This window comes from Vigna radiata, chromosome 11 (assembly GCF_000741045.1).
Source record: "Vigna radiata var. radiata cultivar VC1973A chromosome 11, Vradiata_ver6, whole genome shotgun sequence".
Lineage (NCBI taxonomy): Eukaryota > Viridiplantae > Streptophyta > Magnoliopsida > Fabales > Fabaceae > Vigna > Vigna radiata.
The window spans coordinates 18,738,144-18,762,609 of record NC_028361.1 but is presented as its reverse complement, the minus strand read 5'-3'; the positions used below and the strand labels follow the sequence as shown (position 1 = coordinate 18,762,609).

Here is a 24,466-nt window from a genome sequence, read left to right as displayed (position 1 = left end):
TGCTTCACTAGTATAAACCAAAAAACTGTTACAATCACAAAGAAAATAAAATAATTTAAAGTTAGAACACCTCTTGTTACCCCAAGAGATGCAACTCGCTTCCCTTGAAACCCACAAGAGATGAACATCTCTCCTCTGAATGTTTCACGAAAGATGAACACCTCCTTTGAATCTTCACAAAGGATGAACACCTCCTTTGAATCTTCACAAAGGATGACAAACTTTCAACTCAGCAACAACAACACTTAATCGCACTCCCAGTGAAAGTTCTCACTTTATGCCCAATGCCAAGTTCTCAAAGGCACAACACAAGGGTTACACAAACCCTAGAACGCTTATCACAACACACAACAGATAAGAATTTCAAAATACACTTATTTCGTATAATGTATGTTAGAATAAGAGTCTCAATCTAATTTATAGAGATCTTACTCAAGGATACCTCCAAAAATCTGTTGTCAGCTATTTAGCGTGTAATAATCGATTAGCCACTTATGATAATTGATTATGCATCAATGAATGCACAACGATCAAAAACTTGCTTGAAAATTCTCATAATTGCTCGTGACAATCAATTATGGCAAGTCATAATTGATTACTGAAAATTAATTATCATAAGTTGGTTATCGATTTGAGTATAAAATGAAGTTTAATTCAAAACAAATTTAAACGCAACCTAAGGCAAACAATACATAGAATCAAAGATAAACCACACCCTATACATTAAACTACTAAATTAAAAAATCTTTAACATAGAAAACAAGTCTTCGTGAATATCTTCTTGTAACAAGAGCACTTGAGACTTGACTTTAAGACATCATCAAAACTTCTTCTCTTCAGCTTTGTGCTAACAATCTCCTCCTTTTTTATGATGATAAAACCTCTTTAAATTTTGTAACTTATACTCGTCTGTAACTCATACATAACTTAAAGAAAAGGGTTTAGTAGAAAAAAGATCAATATAATTAAGCCTTTAAAAATATTTCTCTCCCTTTTTTAATCATAATTAAAAAGAAATTAGGGAAAGCCCCTTTATATAATCCATAAATAAAATAAGACAGAATAAGCAAAAAGGAAAATTTATTTTATTAAATAAAATAAAACATAATGTTGATAGGGGGAGTTATGTGAAAGCTAAACAATAAGCCTTGTTTGTTTTTGCTGATGACAACTACAAAAATGTTTTAATAGTTTCTTGCACACATTATGCAAAGTTTATAATTTTGTTTGTGCTTGAACTGTTTGTTTTGCATACTTATTGTGGTTATACATGAATTTATATATGTGGTATGCATATTCATGGTTTTGAATGATAAAACTCTTTGCACGATGCATATATGTATGAATTAATTAATTACAGTGTTTACGTGATCAATTAGATTAATCAGATATCAAGAAATGCTTAATTATGGCAAACTGCAAGTTTTAACCGATTACATTATATGTATAATCGATTAAAACTCGTGCCTTTACTTATACTTGTTTGCTATATGCTTAATTAGGGTTTAGGGTTTTAGGCTTTAGGGTTTTGGGTTAAGGGTTTAGGGTTTACGGTTTACGGTTTAGGGTTTTAAATTTTTAGGGTTTGGGGTTTAGGGTTTAGGGTTTAGGGTTTAGGGATTTAGGGTTTTAGGGTTTAGGGTTTAGGGTTTCGGGTTAAATGTTTCGGGTTAAAGGTTTCGGGTTAAGGGTTTAGGGTTTATGGTTTATGATTTAGGGTTTAGGGTTTTGGGTTTACGATTTAGGGTTTAGGGTTTAGGGTTTTGGGTTTTAAGGTTTAGGGTTTAGGGTTTAGGGTTTAGTGTTTAGGGTTTAGGGTTTAAGGTTTACGGTTTACGGTTTATGGATGAGGGTTTAGGGTTTAGGGTTTATGATTTAGGGTTTAGGATTTACGGTTTGCGGTTTATAGTTTAGGTTTCAGGGTTCAGGGTTCAGGGTTTAGGGTTTAGGGTTTAGGCTTTATGGTATACGGTTTAGGGTTTAGGGTTTAGAATCTAGGGTTTAGGGTTTTAGGGTTTAGGGTTTACAGTTTAGGGTTTACGGTTTAGTGTTTACTGTTTATGGTTTATGGTTTATGGTATAAGATTTAGGGTTTAAGGTTTACAGTTTAGGGTTTAGGATTTACGTTAGGGTTTAGGGTTTATGGTTTTAGGGTTTTAGGGTTTAGCGTTTACGGTTTACGGTTTACGGTTTAGGGTTTACGGTTTACGGTTTAGGGTTTAGGGTTTAGGGTTTACGGCTTACGGTTTACGGTTTTAGGGTTTAAGGGTTTAGGATTTTGGGTTTACGATTTAGGGTTTAGGGTTTACGATTTACGGTTTACGGTTTAGGGTTTACGGTTTAAGGTTTAGGGTTTAGGGTTTAGGGATTAGGGTTTAGGTTTTAGGGTTTAGTGTTTAGGGTTTAGGATTTAGGGTTTTAGGGTTTTGGGTTTAGAATTTTTGGTTAAGGGTTTAGGGTTAAGGGTTAAGGGTTTACTGTTTATGGTTTAGGGTTTACGTTTTACGATTCAAGGTGTAGCGTTTACGGTTTTAGGTTTTTAGGGTTTGGGGTTTAGGGTTTAGGGTTTTAGGCTTTAGGGTTTAGGGTTTAGGGTTTAGGGTTTAGGGTTTACGGTTTAGGGTTGAGGGTTTAGGGTTTAGGGCTTTGGGGTTTAGGGTTTTAGGGTTTGGGTTTTAGGGTTTAGGGTTTAGAATTTAGGGTTGAGGGTTTATTGTTTATGGTTTAGGGTTAAGGGTTTATGGTTTATGGTTTAGGGTTTAAGGTTTAGGGTTTAGAATTTAGGGTTTATGGTTTACGATTTACGGTTTAGGGTTTAGGGTTTAATGTTTAGTGTTTAGGGTTTAGGGTTTACGGTTTACGGTTTTAGGGTTTAGGGTTTACAGTTTAAGGTTTAGGGTTTACAGTTTAAGGTTTAGGGTTTAGGGTTTACGGTTTAGGGTTGAGGGTTTACGGACTAGGGTTTAGGGTTTACAGATTAGGGTTTATGATTTAGGGTTTAGGATTTACGGTTTACGGGTTACGGTTTAGGGTTTAGGTTTCAGGGTTCAGGGTATACGGTTTAGGATTTAGGGTTTAGGGTATACGATTTAGGGTTTAGGGTTTTAGGGTTTAGGGTTTAGGGTTTTAGGGTTTAGGGTTTTAGGGTTTAGGGTTTCAGTTTAGGGTTTAGGGTTTACGGTTTAGGGTTTACTATTTAGGGTTTATGGTTTACGATTTAGGATATAGGGTTTAGGCTTTACGGTTTAGGTATTATGGTTTACGGTTTAGGGTTTAGGGTTTAGGGTTTAGAGTTAAGGGTTTAGGGTTTATGGTTTTAGGGTTTTAGGGTTTAGGGTTTACGGTTTAGGGTTTACGGTTTAGGATTTACGGTTTACGGTTTAGGGTTTAGGATTTACGGGGTTTAGGGTTTAGGGTTTTAGGGTTTATGGTTTAGGGTTTAGAGTTTAGCGTTTAGGGTTTAATGTTTAGGGTTTAGGGTTTTAGGGTTTAGGATTTAGGGTTTAGGGGTGTAGGGTTTTGGGTTTTGGGGTTTAGAGTTTAGGGTTTAAGGTTTAGGGTTTAGGGTTTACGGTTTAGGGTTTAGGGTTTACGATTTTAGGTTTTTAGGGTTTGGGGTTTAGGGTTTATGGTTTTAGGGTTTTGGGTTTAGGGTTTAGGGTTTATGGTTGAGGGTTTATGGTTTAGGGTTAAGGGTTTAGGGTTTAGGGTTAAGGGTTTAGTGTTAAGGGTTTAGGGTTTATGGTTTAGGGTTTAGGGTTTAGGTTTTACGATTTACGGTTTACGGTTTAGGGTTAGATTTTAGCGTTTAGGGTGTAATATTTAGGGTTTAGGGTTTTAGGGTTTAGGGTTTAGGGTTTATGGTTTAAGGTTTAGGGTTTAAGGTTTACAGTTTAGGGTTTAGGATTTAGGGTTTAGGGTTTAGGGGTGTAGGGTTAGGGTTTTGGGGTTTAGAGTTTAGGGTTTAGGGTTTTTGGGTTTAGTGTTTAGGGTTTAGGGTTTAGGGTTTACGGTTTAGGGTTTAAGGTTTAGGGTTTAATGTAATTATTATATAGCAGTGTTAAATGCTTAACCGATTACATTAATATTGTAATCGATTAAGATGCATCAACTTGAGAAAACTTTATATTGACGCATAACTCTCTACATTAATAAGACTTTTGTAATGTTATCGTTAATAATCTAACAAAGTTAGTTGAGATTAAAACTTGCAGTAGTGTTCATTCTCTAAGAATAAAGAAACGTTTACTCTGGAAGATTCAAAGGATTCTTGAAGGAATTGTTTTGTGCTTTCATTTATTGATCACCATGTGCACTTTTAGGTGTTTTGAATTAGTCCAGTGTTGATTTTGCAATTTGTGGATTGTGGTTTCCATGTTGCCAGTGGCCAAGAAGAGAGTGTAGAGTTTTGGTTTCTTTGAGAAAGGTATCTCATAGAAGTTGTAAAAAGAGGATTGTTCTTTTTGTGTGTTTGACTATAGTAGATTTGAAATTAGAGAGAAAGATACATTGAGAGGGTGTCTCTGTATTGCTTTAATATTTTATAACATATATCTTATTAGCTATAAATATAATTAACTAAATTACTTTAGTACTTTTACTAATAGTATAATAATTCAAATACATTTAATTATATATATATATATATATATATATATATATATATATATATATATATATATAATTCAAACTGCTAACATCGTGACTATGGTAAAAATTATAACAGTGGTGAGAGGAGTATATGTTTTAGTTTTTTTTATTAATGTGGGAGTGCAAGAAGCAATACCCATAAATAAATAAAAAATCTGAGCGTCCCATACCCGAAGAGGAAAGAAAACTGGAAGTCTTTTCATCCTCGACTCTCATTTCTTTATAAACGTCCGTAGAGTTATAGAAAAATTTAAACTAAAACGTATTTTAAATATGTTTTAATTTAAAATACCTGTGTTTGCTTGACTTAACCAAACATAGGAATGATGAAGATTGAAATCGAATATCTATATCTGCATTTAGCAACATTTATTGTGATACAATGTTAATTTTAATTATATTTTGGAAAGAAATAATCTAAAACTATGTTGAAAAAGATATCGCCAATAGAGTGGTCATTCAAGTTGCCTAATTTATTCCATATCTATTATCAGATTCCGAGAATCTTTGTCCATTTGCTAATAATACCTTGGTTAATGTCTTAAGAGGAGTGCAATTCAAAGATATAGTAATAAACCACTTGGATATATATATCCCAATCAAATCAGCAAGTACATAGTATCTTCAACATGTAACACATATAAATGGGAAGAAGTAATCACTGGGATGAAATAATGTATCCTTTGCCTGAAAAAAGTGTTGTTCCATTTGGTCCCAAATACAAAAATGAAGAGAGGGGAATGGGGACCAGAATTACTAAAACTTTAATTTGCTGAAATTTCCACTGGTACTCCTGGAGTAGGTTCTACAACCTTTGCATTTGGTAATTCTTTTGATAAAAGTTCCTGCATTCATAATTGTTCAAAAGATAGAATCAATTGGCATATAACAATAAGTATTCATTTCTATAACTTTTGCATAAACTTATTGAGAAACGTATTCTATTTTTCTTTCTTACTTTCTTCCGTACATAAAACGATTTTATTCAAACAAATTATTTTCAAAGTAACAATAATTTCATTGTTAATTGTATATGAGAAACACTATCTTCTTTATGTTTTAAATTTCTTTTTTAAATGCAAAATGAAAATGGAATTGCTGTATGTATATGATCCTGTGATAAACATAAAAAGGACTTGTATAGAACCAAACAACCATAAACAATCACTCACAAACAAGCTTTTTGTTTCTTGGGGAAATGAGCTAGCTGGAAAAAGGTAAAGATGATCAAGCTAGCAGACGATTGAACAAAAAATAGAAAGTTATGAGGTCCCTTCAAAGTTATCCCCACAAATAAGTAATTTTGACAGCACCCAAGGAATGGAAAAAGTGACACTTTCATTCTATTCTCAAATCCAGAAGAGATTCCTGCTCAAGCAATTTCTCTATCATTGTTCACTCAGTCCGCATTCTTTCCAGGCTCTAATAGGCTTATTGTTAGATCCCAAAGGTGATAAATTTTTTATGGACTTTATAGAAATGGTATATATATATCAATGTTGTAAAGGGCACATTACTAGGATAAAAAGTTCCTTCCCATCTCAACACCCTGCAAGATAAGAGTATGAAGACTTCATCAAAAAGTCTCACCCCCCTACTAACTATTTTTATTCTTAAACGTCTACCTATTGTACACTTTCCAACCGTTCTCATTACTTCTCTACCTATCATTATCTGCAGCTGCTTTAACAACTTTGTCCTCAAGGTTAAATTCTGGAATTTTGTCTTGTAAGGTGGAAATGTCTTCCATTATAGCTGCTTCTACAGGTTCCTCCTGCCATTGCACCATCACTTGTTGTATTGGCTCATCCTTATCCAAAATCTGGCTTGGAAAACAAACAAAAACTTGTGCCTGCTGTTTATTTGGTAGTTTTTTCTCTGCTTGATGGGTTCCTACTGCTAATTTCAATTGAGATGCATGGGAAACTGGATGTGTGTAGGAAGTCTTGGGAAGTTGTAATCAATAAGGCACGGATCCCACTTGTTTGAGAACAACGTATTGTCCGTAATCATGTGCTGACAGGGTGTAACATTATAAGCATAGAAGTATGTCTATAAGAGCAAATTTCTAGGTACAGCCAAGCACCTACTTTAATCTGTGATGATTAGCAAATTTAACCATTTGTCCTTGAGCTCTACCCAAATGAAATTTTAGCCTCTTGAGGGCTTCATCTCTTATCATAAAATCTTGTGTTACAGTTTCCATAACCATTTCCATTGGTACAAATCTGGCCAAAGAAGGTGGAGCTCTACCACACAAGATTTCAAACGGTCTGCACTTACCCATTTAAAACTAGTATTGTCTATGAAGCTCCAACATGCCTCACAAATGGCATGTCCCTATGTTCAACATCTATTGGACATCAACAATCATACCAACACATATTGGAGAAGTGTCTAATTCAAAAGACATTTTTTTTTCTCTGACATAATAATGGGAGGGCTCCTAACAAACTATATGACTCAAGCCAAGTTCAAGACTCCAATGGTGAAGTGGTGCACGAGTGGTGGAATATGGCTCGATTTGGTGGTTTAATGGTGATGAGATGGTGGTGTTTAGGTGCTCGAGAGAGAGATTGGGCCAACTCTAAAGGAAAGGTGATTAGAGGAAACATAGAAGGTGTGTTCTAACCTTTAGTAACCCTAGAACTGTCTCCAAAATGTAGAAGCAAAACCCTAACGTCCCATTTAGAACACCTCAACTTGCCCATCAATCTCTAAATGGTAAGCAATACTCATTTTTAGTATTGTACCATTTGATCTGAAAAATTCCTTCCAAAAAAGGCTAAAAAAGGTTAGGTCAATATCTCTAACAATAGCATATGGAATATCATGCAATGCAACTTACCACCTCTTTAACAAAAAATGAACAATAGCTCTTGTAGTGTAAGGATATTTGATGGGGATGAAGTGGCAATATGCGGATGACATAATTGCCCTAGGAGATGGCTTAGCAAAAATGAATAGCTTGAAAGAGGCTCTTGTTCCAAAATTTGAGATAAAGGATATGGGATTCTTAAGATAGTTATTGGAATGGAAACAACATGCTGAAAAAAGGGATTGACCTTTCTCAAAGTATTTTTCTTGATCTTCTAAAAGAAATAAGTATGTTTGGATGCAAATCAGCATACTTCAAACTTCACCCAACTCATTTCAAAATCCAAACCCAAATTTACGAAGTGTTCATCACCCAATAAGTAGGGAACCTATGCACACTTCTAGTTAATGAAGGTTGGTAGGAAAACCAATACACATGTCACATACTCAACCACAGATTGCATTTGCAATCAGCCTAGTAAGTCAACTCATGCATTCATCCTATGAGGAACATGTTGAAGTTGTCTATTAGATCCTGAGAAACGTGAAGACTACACTTGGCATATGTTTCTTAGTGAGTTTATGCCTAAATCAAATTGATAAAAACTAACTTGTAAGGTGAGGTTTGTCCCCTCTTATATAATATAAGTTGGCCTTATCATGTGTAGCTGAAAAGAATTCTTGAGGAGTTATGAACCCCATTTGTCTACTGTTTAAGCTATGTTGCCACAATAAGGCAGCAATAAGCATAACACAAAATCTAGCTCAGACCACACTAAAGAGAAGGTCAATGAAAGAGTTATTTATATGTCGTTCATTCCAACTGCATAATAAGTGACTGATATTCCCTCCCACCAAAGGGATTCTTAGACGTAACCATTAGCTTCTTGTGAGCAAGTTTGGCATGAAACATATCTATGCACTAAGTTGAAGAAGGTGTCGGATTAGTTAGAGGAATTTGTCTCAATTCATTGTAACTTTTCTAAAGCTAAAAATTTGAATTAAACCAGTTCCATATGTTTTGGAGATTTGTTTTTTTTTTCTATTTATTTCCATATTTATAGCATAATCAATCATTTAATTCTGCCTAAATACCCTATCTACTATTATTCTGAATACTTGAGAAGAATAAAATATTTTTTCTATTTCTAAAAGAAGAAGCTAACCTTGAATGATTCGACTGATCCTTCACCACTAACTAAGCTGGCAAGAAGCCCTTTGCTATCCAGGTCTCCATTTTTCATTGGCACAATGAACCTATCGAACAAGGAAAGAACATTTATGTTAAGAAGAATATTAAATATTGTTACACTTCTAACAAGAGAATATAAAAGGTCAAAATCACTAAATTGAGCTTAACTTCAAAAGTATTCTTCCAAAGGAACCAAAATTATAGGTAAATAACCAAAATGAGTTTTAAATATGTTTTCGATTTAGGAATTATTAACCACTTAACTTGTCAACAGAATGAATGGCAAAAAATATGAAATTGTATATTTATTTGTAACAGTTATTCTCTTAATTAGGATAATTAGGTGTAGTATATGTATATATGACAGTTTAGCTTGTTTAGTGGGCTGAAAATCAGCTTGATAAGATTGTAATAATTTGTATTTATATGAAAATTCTCCAACAAGAGGGAGACAGTTTTTTGGCTCAATCTTCTCTAAGTTTAACATAGGTTTAAACCCTTTTTTGGTCCCTAAGTTAAGTTCTGATGTTCAATTTAGTCTTCGTTTTTAAAATGTCAATCTTTAGTCCCTATGATATGAAAAATGTATCAAATCAGTCCTATTCATTTTTCATTAAGTGATTTGTTGTTCATAACACCTTCCGTTAACAAATCACAAAATATTGGATACCTAGGTATGAAAACTTATGATTTATTGTTCATTAAGTGTTGTCATGAGGATTGATTTGATACATTTTTCATATCATAGGGACTAAAGGTTGACATTTTTAAAAGCGGGGACTAAACTGAACATCAGAACTTAACTTAGGGACCAAAAAAGGGTTTAAACCTTTAACATAACTAGCTAACAATATTAAAGAAGGGGTAAAGAAGAAATACTAAATGATGTAATTTGCATTAGTGATTTATTGTCCCTAAATGGGAAATACCTTTTACCTAGAATAGAATTTCCTGCTTCCCAGCTCGCAAAAGTTTATTCATGCAAATACTTTGTTTGAATGTTGATACTTCTATGTAAATGTAGTCATTTAAGTTCTAGTATTAGAAGCTATCAAGGAGATATGGATGTAAATATTGTACATTTATTGCATCATAAATACACATGTATTATTTCACTTTGGAATCAAGGAAAATAATTCCACAGTTATTGCCTTTTGCCTATTGCCCACAACCTTGCTTTTCACTCAAAGACTAGCATATGGAGATTAATGTTTTTTTGGTTCGTGAAGAACTGTTATCCCAGCAACTCGTGGGATCTCACATTCCCAACCTTGATAGAACCTAATAGAAGTTGTTAGAAGATTTTGGAGATCTCTCTGTAATTATTAATTTAGGGTTAGAGTTTTCTATATATAAAGACTAATGCACTGTTTCAAATCAATCAATTGATTAAAAATCTTCTTTCTTTCATATTAATTCTTCCAAGTTTTCTTTTATGTTTAATTCTTTCAAGTGATGCAAATGGGTATATAGAATAAAATCAAGCCTCACAAGATCCATTGAAAGGTACAAAGCAAGTTTAGTAGCCAAGGGATTCACTCAAACTTATGGAATGAATTACTAGGAAACATTTGTTCCAACTGCAAAAATGAATACAGCCAGGGTGATAGTATCTCTATTTGCTAGTTGTGGTGGGAACTTGCAACAATTTGATATAAAAAATATCTTCCTTCATAGGGAACTTGAAGAGGAGATTTACATGGAATTGCCCCCTGGATAAAGTGGGAAAACTGCTGCCAATACTGTCTACAAATTGAAAAAGGCATTGTATGGACAAAAACAATCACCACATACATGATTTAGAAGGTTTACTGAAGTTGTGATAGGTTTGGGCTTCAAACAAAGCCAAGGAGACATTTTGTTTGTTAAACATTCAGGGAAAGAGGAGTAATAGTCTTTCTAGTTTATGTTGACAATATTATAGTGATTGGAAATTATGAAAAAGAGAAGGAATACTTGAAACAAAGACTAGTCCAAGAATTTGAACTAATAAAGCTTGGAAGACTAAAGTATTTCCCAAGGATTGAAATAGCATACTCTACCAAAGGAATGTTCATATACTAGCAAAAAATTTACGTAAAGTTGAAGAGGAACTAACACTAGACACGTGGATGTATCATACACTGGTCGAAAAAATAATATACCTTACTCACACCTAACCAGACATTGCCCCTTCAATGAGTGTCATAACCCAATTCAAGCTGCTTTTAGAATTTTGTAGCACCTTGGAGGGAAACCATGGAAAGGGAATATTGTTCAAAAGGAATGGAAGCCAGAATATTGAAGCCTACAGTGATTTGATTAAGTAGGTTCTCTTGTTGATAAAATATCAACAACTGAATATTGTACTTTCTTAGGTGGGAACTTAGTGACAAGGAGGAGAAAAAAATAAAATGTAGTGGCAAGATTAATTTGGAGGGTTCCATGAAGCTCTACTATGATAATAAGGTAACACAATAGACATTGCACATAATCTCATTCAGCAAGGCAAGATAAAACATATTGAAATAGACGGACACTTCAATAAGGGAAAAATAGCAGGTCTAGTATCCATGTCATACATTTCTTTCCAGCTGCAGGTGGCTGATGTGATAACAGAAAGACTCAATAGCTCAAGCTTCCATAACCTCAAGCAAGCAGAGAATTGAGGATATCTATTCCTTACCTTGAGGGGGTGTCAAAATGTGGATGCAAATTTGTACATTTATAGTGTAATAAATACAGATTTTGGTTGTACGAAATCCCCAAAATTAAGGGGTTTGGGATTAGGAGTTTATTTGGTAGATTTGCTCCTAATCTAGAGTCTTTATTCAAGAACTTTATTTCCTTTATTTCAGTAGATTTATTTCCTTAAATTAGGATTACGTTTTTCGTTTAAATACAATGTGTTGTTTTGCTTTGGAATCAAGGAAAAATATTCCACCATTACTGCCTTCTGCCTGCACGTTTTCTCACAGTTAACAATCTTTCCCATTTCAGTATATTTTGTGAATGAATTGTTTAGAGTTTGTTATAATGACAAAATAAAATTAAGAGCTTTTTATTGTGATGCTGCCTGTAAATTCAAAAGTTTACTTGGCTTGAAGCAGCTTTGCAAGTTTCACTGCATCTTCTTGTCCAGAAACCAAGGTAAAATTGGGCAAAAGCTGTTTTATGACTGGCGTTATTACAATATCTGCCTTTTCCTTCTCAATGTAACTTTGATTATATACACAGTGGGGTTCGTAGTAGAGAGACAATTGACCTTGGGGGGATGTAACAAGATACCTATGACATAAACAGCACAAAGCCATTAAAGTCTGTTAAACTGCATTTCAATGAAAATACAAAAAGGTTAGTACATCAACAAATAAGGGGATACAGAACCTAAAACATGTAGAAAAATAACCATGACACACAAAAGAAATAGATGTGCTGAAATTTACTGTGGTGATTTTCCATTGAACCATGGCATCCTTTAAATGGGTGGACATAAGACCTTGGGCGAAGTACAGAGAATAAAAACAAAAGATAATATATCAACTACTTAATCTAAATACTACTACCTAATCTATCTTTATCTACATCAACAATAAAATAATATTACACCCCAATCTAATAATGGAAAATCAAAGCTACCAGTCTCTATCTTATCTGTATCAGAATCAAACTAACATTATTGGACCCAAAATCAATTAAAAACAAAGACTCAAACGAACTTACTAAACTATCCTAAATTTAATTTTATCCAACAAAACGCAGATAAAAAAAAAAAAAAAATATATATATATATATATATATATATATATATATATATATATATATATATGATAGAAAAGGTTTGATAGTATTTATTTACCCATTCTCAGGACGTTGCCAAGGAGGTCCAAGAACTGGTCCTGCTGTAGCCTTAATATTGATCTTGGAACCATAATTTGTTTCAACATCAGAGCTCTGCCCAGGTTCTAAATACGTAACCTGAAAATAACTGAAACAATGTGAAAACTTAAATGGTAAACCAATTATTCAATTATAACCGAATTAGTTCATGCTATTTGTTGACATGATATAGTTAAGAGCAGAATAAGGTAGGTGATTGTCAGGTAAAGAACATCTAAATGAAGGATTGGGGAAAAGAAGAAACAACAATAGAAGAAGTGGATCGAAAGTGAAAAAAACCACCTCTGTGCACAGATAATACATTCATTGACACACAAGACATGTTAAGAAATATGCACAGACAGGAAGAGGAGTTTTCAATCCTGAGGTATGATTAAGCCTCTCTTGAGGCATAAGATTCCGCAGAAAACAGTGTGACACAAATATCCCAAATTGGCTGCTGAATTTTATGAGCCCCACAAAGATGAGATGTTAGGAACAGTGGTCTATCGGTTGAAGTTTCCCCTACGGTCCAAAAATAACCCTATTTTTCATATTTGTACACTCAAAAAGGTTGATTGTTTTAACAACTACTAACTTATCAGCAGGATTGGAATTGGAAGTGTTTGACAATAACCCCTGAACAGATTTTAGAATGAGAGTAGTGCTAAAGAGATGCAGATCTCAACTGCATCCGCTTGGAAGTTTGTTATTCTTGTTAGTTGTATAGTTACTGGTGACAGCTTACAGTTACAATATGCTAGCTGTCATTACCTGTTTGTAACACCTATCCACTGTATAAATTCTTAAATGTATTTGTACGTATCTTTCATCAAGAGAAAAAAGATTCAATTTCTCTCTCGCTTTTCTTGCTTTCTTCTGAATAGTCTTTTCTAAGGATTTCTAATATTGTATTTACAGCTCAGTCAGACCCAAATATGCCTAAGTCCAATCCATTTCCCACCTCTTTCACTCCCAAAACCTTTCCTTACCCTATACTGGAAAAGCTCGATGATTCCAATTTCATGTTATGAAAGCAACAAGTAGAACCAGTTATCAAATCACACCAACATCATTTCGTTGTGAATCTTTTGATACCATGATGATTCTCACTAAAGAAATCATCCAACCAGAACAGAAAATCCTGCAGATTCTGTTAGGAACATCAAGATCAATTGCTTCTAACCTGGCTTCTGTTGATGCTTTCTTCATCTACTCTTTCTTGTATCTTAGGCAGTATTCATTCCTACAAGGTATTGGAGAAAATACACAATTACTTTCATCTACAAATGTGTGTGCGTGTTCCATAGACCTAAGCAACAACACTTTGAAAATTTAGTCTTAGTTTAATTCACGAAGTGATTCTGGATGTAGTAGTGGCTTTGGTCGCAGTGGACAACAAGGTGGTACTCGAGGCTGCAGAGGACTTTTCTAATTTTCAGTGCCAAGTGTGTCTCAAATGTAGACATGCCAAATCTTTTTGTTACTATTGGTTTTATGAACATTATTAGCCTCATGCTTCTCTTACTCTTACAAGATCCATCTACCCAATAACATTTTTCAGAATAACCAAAATTTGCAGAACAACTCTCCTATAAGCTTTATTCACCGTAATAATTTTCTTCATCCTAATACTTGGACTAGAATCCAAAAAAGACCAGACCTCCTCTAGGATTCATCACAACCTATTTCTATGATAGTTAATTCAAGCACTCGATCTTGCGTTGTGTTGTAATTAGAGGAAAATCTTTCTAATTAAAGAAAATATATATAGGATCTTCTAGTTTATTTTTCAGTATATTGTTTTCTTTTTTTTGTTTTAAGATTAAATTGTTACAAATAGAAGTAAAGAAAATATAATAGATATGAATGATAATAATAAAATTCATTCACTTTTCAAGATGGTATTAGAACTCTTGACCTTGGGAGCTCCTATCAGCTTTTACTATTATCTCATAAATCATGGAATGCCACATCCAAGAGCAACAGTAACCACCGCTGTTGTTGTTTGACCATTGTGGTTGTTGCCGTAGCCATTGGGGTTGTTGATATGGTAGAAACGTGTGCCCAACTTCAGCGAACACAACGCCGGAAATCGCTCTGGGAAAGACGCCGCCACAAACCGCTACGCGCCACCATCGTCGCCGACTCATGTAGTCCACATGCATAGTTCTGACGAGACCCACTCGCTGCTGCTGTCATAGAAAGGATTGTCAGAGTCTCCTGAGTCTGTTCCACAGATCGGTGACATCCCATTTGACCCAGATTTGAGTAGATATGAGTTTTGAGTTCGACTCCTTTTTCTCATTGTAGCCCATGGAAAGAGGAAGAATCTTTAATTTTTTCCATGGCCTGAATTACGACCCAATCCGAGTACAAATCTTAGGAAGAGAAAAATTAACATCCCCATCAGAAGTATTTTTTATGGTAAGAGATGAAGAAACTAGGAGAGTTGTCATGCTTGATAGGGGGATCTCCAACACTGTCACGACAACTAGAAAAGGGAGTCCACAAGGGAACAAGGAGGAAAGTTGTTTGAAAAAGGTAATCGTGGAGACTATTGTTCACATGGTAGAAGATCTAGACATACCAAGAAAACATGCTTCAAACTCCATGGAAGAAATGATGTTCTCGAGCGCATAGGAAATAACAAAGGGTCTCCTCAAAGATGGGTAAATCTTACTATTTCAAAATAGGAAGCCACCAATCAATCTAGTACCTCACCACCACCATATCTTTATATGAAAACTTATAAGAAGGAACTCGAGTGCTTGAAAGCAATGGTTGAATCAATAAGTAAGCCCTCTGGATCATCTACTTTGTTCATGAAAAGTAAAATTTGTCTCAATATGGTTGGTCTTGTGTCTCAAGGTATTTGGATTCTTGATTCAGGAGTAACTGATGATATGATACCTTTTCGTCTGTCCTTTGACTCATATGGTAAAAGAAATAGAGAACAACTTATTATAGTTGTGAATGGTCAGGGTATACCTATATGTGGTTCTGGGAATATAATTTTGGACTCATCTATTGTATTAAAGGATATTTTACATGTTCCACAATTAGCCAATAGTCTTATCTTTGTGCAAAAACTCATAAAGGATTTAAATTGTTCAATAACATTTTTATCAACATATTGTGTTTTTCAAGAACTTGTCATGGGGAAGACGATTTTAACTATTAAGGAGTAGAGTGGGTTGTATCTATTAGAGTCTAATGAACAAAGCAAAACAAAAATCATGATTCAACAAGCTAGCTACATCTGAGACGTGGGCAAATTCCCAAATATGGTTACATCATAAAAGGCTTGGGCATCCTTCATTCAATCTTATCAAGTCCTTATTTCCCCATTTGTTACCAAGGAGTTTGTTGAGTCTTTTGATTATGATATTTGTCAGTTGTCAAAACACCATTGTGCATCTTATCCTATTAGTAATAAAAAAAGTACTTCTCCATTTGATTTAATTCACTCTGACGTATCACGCAACATACCTTATGAAAATATCTATAGGATCTTCTAGTTTATTTTTCAGTATATTGTTTCCTTATTTCCACATAGATCTCGCTAGGATGGAATAGAATGTTCACATAGATCTCGTTAAGATGGGCTCTAACTATAGCTCTGATACCATATTAAGAAGTGGAGTTTTAAGCCTAACTCAACCTTACAAAACCAGCTTGTAAAGTGAGGTTTGCACTCCACTTATATGTTATAAATTGGCTTTATCTCTAGTCGATGTGGGACTTCCAATAGATTGTTAAAAATAGAGATAAGAAGAATGTAATAGATATGAATGATAATAATAAAATTCATTCTTTTTTCAAGACATTGCATCTATATGGATTCTAGATGAAGGTGCTTATTAGTGTAAGTAAACTTGTTAAAGACAACTATGTATTCTCTGAATTGCATCATAAACATGGTGATGTTAAATCACAGGTTACCAATGAAGTCTTGGTGCAATGTTTTGTTGGTCTTGATGGTTTGTATTTCTTGCCAAATATTCATCTACAACACTCTTCTGTTGGACCTACATCTTGTTTCATTACTAATTTAAATAATTATACAAGTGTGAATTCTTGTTGTACATCTAGTTCTCAAACTCTACCATGCTAGACTTAGCCATCATAATCCTCATGTTTTAAAAATGGTTATGCAACACTATAATATACCCATTTCTAATAAAAATGCAAGAGTTTTCTTTTCCTTGTTGTGTTCGGAAGTCTAATAGACTTCCTTCTTCTCTGTCTAACACTGTTTATACTGATCCTTTGGAATTGGTGTCTCGTGACTTTTCAGGACCCTCAAATATATGTACACCTTCTACAAATGGTTATCTTTATCACATAACATTTGCAGATGCTTACTAAAACTTTAGTTGGATATATCTTCGTAAACATAAGCCATTCATAAATTCACGGCTATGGCTAACCTTCAGATTGGGGAGACAAGTTTAGACCTTCAAACTCGTAGCTTACCAGTCATGGCTTTTATTACATAATTATTTGTCCCCATACTTATCACCAAAAATGTAGTGGAAAGAAAACATAGACATGTAGTTGAACTTGGTCTAACTCTTCTTAATCATGCCTCGGCCTAGACAGTTTTGGGACTTTGCCTTTGCCACAACATTATATCTCCTTAATAGACTTCTACAACCTCTCTTAACTTTGATGTCCCTTATTTTGTTCTATTTAAACAGTCACCAGATTATAATTTTCACAAGACCTTTGGCTGTTCTTGTTTTCCCTTTCTTAGAGCATACAATAAACATGAACTTGAAAATAAGTCTTATGAGTGCACTTTTCTAGGATACTCAACCTATCACAAAAGGATACAAATGTCTTTCTGGGATTCTCTCTAGGAGTCTGATATATAAAATGAGAAAAAAGGTGCAAAAAGGCTTAATTTTTTTTCAAGTTGGTTAAATATTCAAACAAGGGATATATGCTTTGTTATGAAATAATTAAAGATCTGAAACAAAAAGTTTTTCATTCAAATGTGAAGGTCTAGGTTCCAACACTTTGTCTTGGTATTGAATAATGGATACTAAGAAAGAGCTTCTGTACCAAATGTTCTTATACCAGTCCTCCAAAGTGTAATAAATCGGGGACACATCAGTGTAGGCTCTCATTTGTAACAATTTAAACCACTTCAGTACGGAATAATAATTTAATTAGCTACATAAAATGACTGTATCATTCAAGAACCTTTAATCAACATCTATGAGCAATCAAACTACATAGATTGGATATATCAATATGAAGTAATTAAACCAAAGGTTCAAATTCAAATACACAAACAATGGCGTTTTCATGATCCAAAGAAAAGAAAAGTAAGGAAAAAAAAAAAAAGAAGAAAATATACTTACATTTCTGAAAAGAGGATCCAACAAGCCTTTGGCATTAGGGGTTGCTATAACTTTAATATTTGGGAATTTCTGAGAGAAGGGCTTTAAGGTCTTCAAGTGGCAGTGATCATCAAGGCTTTGAGTAATGAGTAAGCAACTGATTTCCGGAAGATCACTGAGCTGCACTACAAAAGCATACAGTTATAGCCAGATCACAATTTTCCACAAGCTGAAGTTAAAGTACATGACAAAACAACACACAGGCATAACGTAGAGGTAACACAATCAACTAGTAACTAGTTAGCATCCATCAAAAGATACCTGGAATTGCTTTAACACTTTCTTAGCAGCATCATATAGCCAAGGAATTCCAAAATCCAAGTTACCAACCAAAATTGGATCAACCAATATGTTTGTCCCACCCACATTCCAGAGCCAACTGTTTCCCTAAATCCAGCACTTAACCCATGTGAAAGGAAAGAGTAAAACAAGCCAAAATTCTGTTTAAACTTGAAAAGGCAAAGCAGTATCATAATAACTACAAAATACTACATTATTTTCAATTTATTTCTTCTATTGAAAGAATTAAACAGGAAATTCTAGAAACAATAATGTAGAGCATGTTCGATTCTCTTACAACTTTTTGGTTTTAAAACAATTCTACATTACTTAACAATCAACTTCTCATCCAAGATCTTTTAAGATGTGAAAATTATTTCCAAAACACGTATTTAAAAAAAAAAAAAAACAAAAACAACTGATAGATGTCTTTCCATTTTTCCATGTTTCCATCTTGTTAAACTTCTCTCTCAATTCCACACTCTGTGCCCAGCACCATCCTCCACCAACCGCCTTAACAACTTCACTTGGCAGCATTTTGAAAACTTAAAAACAGTCTTTAAAACAGAAATCAAACACACCCTTTTAGGATTATGTAAGGAAGAAAAATATTGCTGAAGTGGCTACTAATGCAAATGCTGAAAGGTATGCTCACATGGAAGGTCTAGTGCACAATGAGATAAATTCAAAGTTAGTTACAAGGAAGGGACAGGTGGCAACCGATCCTGGAATCATGGAGCCAAGGAAGAGCAGTAGGAGGAGAGTCTCAAATACTCGGCTACATGACTTTGTCTGAAAGGAAAGTTGTTGTAATTTTCCTCTCTCATAGTATTCTCTCTCCCCTCTCTTGAAAAACCCCTTTCTAATCTTCATACTCCTCCTCAGGTGTCAAGCAAATGGAGTGAGCAGTGGCTGCAAGCTCGTTAGTGTCATTTACGTTATGCTACTTTTACCGGTTTAGTGTTACTATTGTATTGAACCTTATTTCACTATCAATACCACCAACGGCTGCAGACCGTTCTCCAGTATTAGGAATTAACTCCTAACAGATTACTTTCAAACTCTTGCGATTACTTTTCTTTTTAGCTGAGCTAACACAAGTAAAGAATGTTACCTCTAAATATGTGAGTTTGAAGACATCAGCTGGAGAGAAAGTAGAGCCAACAGCGTTCTCTTCTGAGACAACAGCAGAAACAACACTACGCCACCTGCAAATAAACCGCATCATTAATTGAATATTCCTCCAATCAAAAACTACAAAGACGGAGTGAAAACTGATCAGGGAGAAAAAACATACCTTGAAGTTGAGGCCTTGTAACTAGTGCAGATTGAAGTTCTTGAAACCAAGCGGGTAGATGAAGAAAAGGGTTGCAATAAGAGTCTTCTTTGTGTGGGGTAGCAGGGTTTGTTCAGCGCAATAGAATTGCAGTTGCACTGTAACGTTGCCATTCTTGAACCTTTGTTGCTTCGCTCATCCACCAGCGACTACGGTTATCCGTTATTAATTATATTTAGTTACTATTTTTTTGGTTCCATAGTTTTTTCTTTCCTATTATTGTCATCATATTTATCTTCAATTTTTCAAACTTTCAACGATTGAGTTAATATATCTTTTTATGTTAAAAATGAAAGCACACGTCAACTTTCCTTTCTTTTTAATAAAAAAGTTATAATTATATAAATAAATTTTACAATTTATTATAAACTATTTTTATTTATTTTATAGATAATTTTTATTTATTTAATTTAAAAAGGATAATTAAATTTTAAAAAATTATTAAATTTAAAAAAGAACGATTACCTGAAAAGTAAAATTAGAAAAAACAAAAGGTAAACTTAAAAAGTAAATTAAAAAATTATATTAATACCAAATAAAAGAATTTTTTTATAATAATATAGATTAATGATAGCAGTTTTGAGTTAATTTTGTTCGTAATTGTAACTGAACTCCACGAGTTTTTATACATAAAATGATTGTAAATAATAAAACTCTCCATTCAACTCAACTATATAAAATAAAGTAGGATAATTTTATTAAACACTACAAGTAAAAAAAAACAAAGTGAAGAATAATATTTTATATAAATAGTTAAATATGTAGTTATTTTTATGCAGTACGATAAATGTGAAATAATTATTTTAGAACAGTTAAAAAAACAAACATGTAATATATGATCCTAAGTTTCCCACGTATCACATAATACACCGTACTCTTTAGCTTCTTCTTTCATCATCTATCGACTTAATCACTTTCATTTGGGGTTCACATACGGCGCATGAAAGTGAAAAAAAAAAAAAAAAAAAAAAAAATATATATATATATATATATATATATATAAATTAAGTATTTAAACATTTATATTTTTAAAAGTGGTCTGATTAAAAAATTATAGAGTTATAGAGTAGAGTTATAGTACTTAAGGATAAAAACAGGTTGACTTTACATGATATAACAAAATATTCACAAATAATATTTATATGTTATATGTAACAAAATATTCACTTATTATTTTGGTGTAGTTGGATATCTATTTAGAAGAAATTTATGAATATTTTAAAATTTATGGATACTCATAAATATTCGTGAATATTTAAAAATATATTACTTACGTATAATACATTATACGATCATTATCGATAATTTCATTTATAACATACAAACACAAATGTATATAAGTTAAGCTATCTATAAAACAATCATAATAATAATAATAAGATATAAACACACGAATATATCAATCATAAACCACCTCATACCCGTTGGTAATAACAATAATATTCCTAATTCTCCAGCATGACAATTTAATTACAATGAATTACTCAATTCTCGGTCCTTGTTCTTCGATCCTTGATTTCCTAACCCTTGGTGTCATTCCTAACATCTCACACATAGATTCTTGGTTTATCCACTCATTAGCACCTACGCCAAATACTTACTATAACCATTATATATAGTAACACCACTATCAACATAGCATCACCTGGAGCATCTCCAATACAATAATCATCATCATAGATACATCACCATCATGACTATCCTAGTCATGAATAAAACCATGAGCATCATTGTACCATGAACCTCATAGTAGAAAAAGTCAATCTCACTCTTGTACCTTACCTCACCCGCTTGTAGCTGCTCTTACAGACCAATTTATAGTTTCCCCTACAGAACTGCTCGAGTAGTCCCGTAATTCAGTTAAGGAACCAGTAATCCTGTCACACAAGGACAAGGAACACACCATTACCCTCATACAAGGAAGGTTCAATACCCGAACAACCCTTCCTTTGCACACGAGGCAAAAGGAAGCACATATCCGTAGATAGAACCAGGATTTACTAGGTACAACTAGTAGATTTATCCTTCACTCTCATGCTTATCAACGACATACTTAGGTACAACACTCACTCATGCTCCAATCTCAACCACCAATCAAAACTGACCCTAAACATAACCACAAATCCTATTCTCTAATTATCATCACATTCTAGCTCCCCAAGCTTGGTCCACGTTCTTTCTTCATAAAAATACACTTTTCTAGTAAAAATACATTAGGATAATCGATTATCATAAGTGATAATCGATTATCATAAGTGATAATCGATTATTCCCGAAAGGTCACGTTTACACAAAATACACCGTGATAATCGATTATCACTTAAGATAATCGATTATTTCAGTGGTTTTGACACAATAAATTCCCAAATTCATCACATGTGAAAGGATAATTGATTATCGTCTCAAATAATCGATTATTCCCGAAACAACACTTAAAAGCAATGTGTAGATAATAGATTATAGGTTTAATCATTCACCAAGTCCCTATTTTCGCGTCGAATCTCAATTTAGTCCCTTTCTTTCTGAAAATCTCAATTGGATCCCAAATTTATCAAAATTGCAACAATTGGATCCTTTCCGTTAAATTATCTGTAACGGCGTTAGTGGTCATTTTATGTGGCACGTTGTAGTCAATTTGTCAACTGACGTGGATGAGTGAGGTATGACAGATCAAGGCACGTGGATAATTGAATTTTTAATGAATTATAAACCAAAATTAAATAAAACCAAAATGAAAGTTATAAACATAAAATCGAATTGGGAATCATATTATATCGAATTAGGGATTGGGATTGTTCTGAGTTTTTCTGGAGTTCGACAAAAGCTCAATCCATTTCAGAAATTAGGGTATCAATTTGGGGATTTATAGTTGCAGTGTCTGCATATGCCAGAGCATCTGGGTTTAACTCCAACACCCCTCTTAGAACATGGTGTTGGATTTCTATTTGTTTATGGTAGAATTCAACGAGTTGCTTAGAGCTTAATTGGTTTTTGTGGAAAGCAAGTTGGAGATCGTAAACAATTGCTTCTTCGATTGAGAATCCATGGGTCGTGCCAGGTTGTAGCACAAAAGAGAAAGGGAGTTGAAGGATGAGAAAAAGGAGTTCAAAGCAAAACGATAACACTCGGACTGCGTTGGAAGCCATCAGAAGAACTAAACAAGTGACTACATCATCCAGGTTCAAGAGTTAATGAATATAGGGACCATCTATTCCATGTGAGGCAAAAGGACCAGCAAGTTTCACTTTTTGAACTGTAGCTTCTTCTGACCTTAGAATTAGGTAGATTTTTTTCATTAATTTACGTTTTTTATTTCTCATATGTACTGTGCGTTTATTACCGTCAGAATAGAGTTTTTCTAGAAATCACATTCTGAAAAGCAATTTTTAATAAAAGTAAAATTTAGAATTCGTTTGGCAGAGACATATGGCTAAATTTTTTTTCATCTTGTTTTTTATTTAATTTAGTCTTCACCTGCTACTCTTTGTTTTTGTTTTTCTCTTTTTCATTCGTGGTCTTCTTTTTGTCTCGCTCGACCACTGCTCTTATAGGAAGAAAGTTTTATACCACAATAACACTCTTTGCACAACCACTATTTCAAAGCAAAGAACCCCAATTTACAAAACGAAACCCTAAATCCCCAAATTGATAACCTAATTTCTGAAATGGATTGAGCTTTTGTTGAACCCTAGAGAAACTCAGAACAATCTCAATCCCTAATTCGATATAATATGATTCCCAATACGATTTTATGTTTATAACTTTCATTTTCGTTTTATTTAATTTTGGTTTATAATTCATTAAAAATTCAATTATCCACGTGCCTTAATCTGTTATACCTCACTCATCCACGTTAGGTGCCACATAAAATGACTACTAACGCCGTTATAGTTAATTTAACGGAAAGGATCCAATTGTTACAATTTTGTTAAATTTGGGATCCAAAGATTTTCAGAAAGAAAGAGACTAAATTGAGATTCCACGTGAAAATAGGGACTTAGTGAATGATTAAACCTAGATTATAACTAGTTATAATCGATTATTCCTGAATCGAAACACATCCTGGACATAATTCAAATGTTCAAAACACACATATATCAACCTTAAATCACGAGGGAACATACCCAATCCATCATACATACATTCAAGCTTCACATACCCTTATGAACAAATCTCAATACATACATTATGTCACTTGAATCATCAAAAACCCATCACATTGCATATTAGAACTCAAACAAACCTAATATACTACATATGATCATCATATGATTCTTCACAACAAATATTTACATGGTAAAAACCTCAATTAATATACCTTTGAAGATATATATATAAATAAAGAAAAGATTAAAGAACGAGATTAAAAAAAATTTATAAAAAATATAAAAAGATAAAAAAACAAATGAAAAAGAGAATAAGTTGATTTCATTGTTTTTTCAAAATAAAATTCATCTTGCTTTTTAATTATAAAGAACAACCTTCCTCAATTGATTTTTATGGATAAAACTAGATGAAAAAAAGAACAAATATGCTCATTTTGCTATCTTTAATAATTCTTTATTAATAAATTTAATATTTAGTAATAATTTTTTATCATCATAAAATTAATAAAAAACTAAATACACAAGTGTGTTAGAATGTGAGGATTATTTAACCAATTTTAAAATATAAGAATCAAAATTAAGTTCGAAAAAACTACAAAGAGAAAAGAAACATATTTATCCATTCTTACGGGTTAAAAATATAATTTATTTAATGGTGTAAAAGTGTCTTTCATGCTACATAGATGACACGATCTTCCCCTCTAATATTCGCACATTTTTTTTTCTTTTCTAACTCTTTTATATTTCAATTTTTATTTAGATTATGTTTGCTCCTTGAGCATTCAGATGAGTTCCTATTTATTTTTGTGTGCTCCAT

At 33.4% G+C, this 24,466-nt stretch overlaps 1 protein-coding gene across 2 annotated transcripts; it reads right to left on the bottom strand.

Annotated features, from left to right (window-relative positions):
- Positions 1-5,212: 5,212 nt before the first annotated feature.
- LOC106777754 lies at positions 5,213-19,746 on the bottom strand. Of its 2 annotated transcripts, XM_014665492.2 has the most exons (8): positions 19,505-19,745; positions 19,322-19,415; positions 18,190-18,315; positions 17,890-18,048; positions 12,498-12,616; positions 11,735-11,926; positions 8,634-8,724; positions 5,213-5,495 (listed from the first exon to the last, which is right to left on the bottom strand). In XM_014665492.2, the coding sequence occupies exons 1-8, from the start codon at positions 19,654-19,656 to the stop codon at positions 5,415-5,417; spliced, it is 1,014 nt and encodes a 337-aa protein (XP_014520978.1). In that variant the 5' UTR covers positions 19,657-19,745; the 3' UTR covers positions 5,213-5,414. The 2 variants fall into 2 exon arrangements, with proteins under 2 accessions (XP_014520978.1, XP_014520979.1); XM_014665493.2 differs by lacking the exon at positions 18,190-18,315 and having other exon boundaries at positions 19,505-19,746.
- Positions 19,747-24,466: the final 4,720 nt, after the last annotated feature.